At 41.8% G+C, this 3,715-nt stretch overlaps 1 protein-coding gene across 1 annotated transcript; it reads right to left on the bottom strand.

Annotated features, from left to right (window-relative positions):
- Positions 1-567: 567 nt before the first annotated feature.
- On the bottom strand, positions 568-3,464 carry LOC137272013 (uncharacterized). The gene is made up of 3 exons (XM_067804388.1): positions 3,289-3,464; positions 2,410-2,734; positions 568-624 (listed from the first exon to the last, which is right to left on the bottom strand). Exons 1-3 carry the CDS (start codon positions 3,462-3,464, stop codon positions 568-570), a joined length of 558 nt encoding a protein of 185 aa, XP_067660489.1.
- Between the last annotated feature and the right edge of the window lie 251 nt (positions 3,465-3,715).

Below are 3,715 nucleotides of genomic sequence, written 5' to 3'. Positions count from 1 at the left end.
ATCATTACAGAACATCACCCATATTATACTGAGACTGATAAGGTTGTCTGTGTTTCCTAAGGCTTTTTAGCAAGGCGCAGAGCCCTGTCTTTTTATTTGGTTCGTCATTTTAAAATACATAAATTGATTATAACACTTGTTAGTTTTTAGTTTCTACTCCATGTTTAGGTTAAGTGAAATATCTCTGTTCTATAAGCCATTAAGAATCATATGTACCATTAACTTAATGTAATGCTTGGAAAGCCGTTATTGCACGCCTTTTGGGAATAGCATTTTGAAATTCTGACTTCCTGCTCTTTTTGAATCCTGTGGGAAACACCATCATGGCACAGTCTGGAAAGTTTCATTTGTTCTGAAAGCTCTTGTTTACATCTTTGATTTTTCATTTTTCTCTGTAGATTTAATTCCAGATCTCATGGCCAATACATCTGTGATTATATACTGAAAACAAAGTGTATGGGAACACCCTATTATTCACATGTACACTTAAACATGCAGAGGTCATTTATACTCTTTGTGTGCTAAATGGGCAGTTGAAATGTTGGAACGTGCAATGAAGCAACTGATTCAATATTCCTTGAGTTTGAGTGAACGAAGGCCGTTCCATGCAGCTTGTGGCATCACCTGAGAACACAAAAATCTTGCATGTACCTTTGTGTATAAATAGCCTCACCACATTTAAGTGTTTATAAATGTATGGCTATGAACTGTTAGGGTATCCCCATAATCTTTGTTTGTATTTTGTAGTATATTAGTAGCCAAGAATTGCAATGTACCTGCAACTCTGTGTTGGGTAGTCTCGACAGTATGATTCCTTTAAAAGGTGTGGGTGACGTTTGTGGTTGTCAACGGTGTTCGAGAACAACCTCATATTCACCTCAACCATTCACGCGAATAAATTCCCAACTTGCCTCCTACACCTGTTCAAAGTTTGTATATGAAATTGAAAGTCGTGAACAATAGCTATAGTCTTTTAAAAACAGCACTGTTTTTAGCTGTAGCGGAAAATAGTCACATCTCTATACAAATCAAAACGCCTACACCTCTGATTATATCGTATATTCAAATAGCATCGCTATAAAGAGTTTCAGAATAAATAGATGTCACATTTTTGTCAGAATCAAAGCGAACGTTAGCTTCTATAATAAAACTTAATGGCACAATGCCAATCCTTTGTGTGCGATGACAATCAGCGTTTTACGAATGACATCAATCATGTCTGGGTACACCAGCCATGTGACGCCCACTAATAATTCCATGAAGCTTGTCGAGGTTTGAGAAAATATTTGGAAACTATTATGTAAGAGGTTATGCAATACTAATATACTGAATTGGGGTGGGGTAGCTTTGTGGTCGCCACGCCGAGGACCCGGGTTCGATTTCTCATATGAGTACAATGTGCGAATTTCCGGTGTCCCCCGTCGTGATATTGCTGGAATATTGCTACAAGCGACGTTAAACCACATACTCACTTACTAATATACTGAAACACTTAAATGAATAAGTTAAACTCTTTACCTGAAAAGTAATATATTTTGCGTACATTTCCAAATGTATTGATGATGTTTTAAAACAATCCTGTAAAAACAAACAAACCCGTATTAAAACATCCCTCTGTATCTGAAAACATAATTTGATATCACACTCGACCGAAATAAGTCCAACTTCATTCAGACTGCCCCTGCTTTAAGAATAAGACCATGAAAGTGCATGCAATTCATGACGTGATGAATGTTATACAAACGAATCACTGAAAATCAATGGCGACACCATTATCTTGTATATGAAAAACGAGGATTGTCTTATCTCCTGACCTTAAAAAGTATTTCATTCGTGGTGGAGCTACTTTGTCATCAACTTTGTCAAGTGATTCGATAAATCGATAAACGCACGCGCGCATGTGTGTGTACAGTGTGTACCGTTAATGTTGGCCACGGCGATAGAGCTGACCACTTATGGGATACTAACTTGTTCATTGCAAGTGGAAGCAGACTGCAGTGAGCCTGTCTGAGAAACTGTTATGGTTTTACTCCAGACGATAGTGTGAAACTGACACTGAATTTAGTGTGCTTCCACGGCTGTGTTTCTCCTGCGTATCTTATAAGGTGTTGTTCACTTCAGTGGGATATCGGCAGCATAAGTATTTATGCCCTTTTACAAACACACAAACGTTTTGTGTGAAAACAAATAATTGCTAACTACTGCAACTGTTATTGAGATAAATGGTGAGTGCTTCGGGTCTTACTCCAGAAATATCACGGTGGGAGTGAATGGGGGAATCCCAGAAACTGCTTTACACATGGAACCCATTCGGGGAATAGAACCCGAGTAATCGGACGCGAGATCAAAGGTGTACAAGAACCATACGAAGACTAATCAATGGTGCATACCACTACCACTCCCACTGACGCTCCCATTCCCACTCCCACTCCCACTCCCACTCCCACTCCCACTCCCACTCCAACTACCACTGCCACTGCCACTGCCTCTCCCACTCCCACTCCCACTGTCACTACCACTACCACTCCCACTACCACTACCACTTCCACTACCACTAACGCTCCCACTACCACTCCCACTGCCACTGCCACTAACGCTCCCACTCCCACTCCCGCTCCCACTGCCACTGCCACTGCCACTGCCACTGCCACTACCACTACCACTACCACTCCCACTGTCACTACCACTACCACTCCCACTCCCACTCCCACTCCCACTCCCACTCCCACTCCCACTGTCACTACCACTACCACTACCACTGCCACTGCCGCTCCCACTACCACTACCACTATCTCTATCACTACTACTACAACCTTCCAGCTAGGGTCCATGTAGGTAGCAAAGGTACTGTAAGTCGCCATGGTCCCTAGCATGGTGATCTACCTTCAGTTGTAGACCTATAGCTCTAATTTTATATTGCACGATCCTGTTTTGTAATAAATCTTTTAATGCTTACATGCCAGTTTTAACTTGGTGTTGTAGTGTCCTTTGTTGACACATTTTCCGAAATACCATACATCTATTTTTAAAGTATATATTGTTCATGGTCACGATATGGCTGCAATATTGCCGATGTGTCTGTAAACCATAATTCACTCACTACCACTACCTCTACCACTACCTCTAACATTACCACTACCACTACCACTACAACTACAACTACCCCTACCACGATATGGCTGCAATATTTCCGATGTGTCTCTAAACCATAACTCACTCATTACCTCTACCACTACCACTACCACTACCACTACCACTACCACTACCACCACTGCGAGTCAGTCTCACCGGGGGCCACATGGGATATAGCTGACGTCAGGACATGTGAGACATCCATAACTTTTGAAGCCATCTTGCCACACATCAGTGGTAACATCCACGATCATCGACATATGGCCTGTACAGTTCCCCAGGAAAAGGAAGTCAGCTCTCCACTTGCTACAGAGCATTTCAACGTTGTTCATGGTTACCGCTAGCAAAGAATGGCAATAATTAAAACTCTTATCGACGTTGATTGGCGAAGAGCGGATGTTTGAACAGATTGGACGATTCAGCAGTTGAGGAACCATAGCATCAGCACGTTCCAGCACGCTTCTGAAAACAGCTTCCAAAGCTTTGCTTTAATTCTATTTGCCATCTTGTTATTGGCTTCGACGGATCGTTATGCAGCACTTCACCAATAAATTCGGTCAGATAACTGTTGAATGCTAGACAT

The sequence above is a fragment of the Haliotis asinina genome, chromosome 2, assembly GCF_037392515.1.
Source record: "Haliotis asinina isolate JCU_RB_2024 chromosome 2, JCU_Hal_asi_v2, whole genome shotgun sequence".
Taxonomy (NCBI): domain Eukaryota; kingdom Metazoa; phylum Mollusca; class Gastropoda; order Lepetellida; family Haliotidae; genus Haliotis; species Haliotis asinina.
This window is presented reverse-complemented; position numbering and strand designations above follow the sequence as displayed.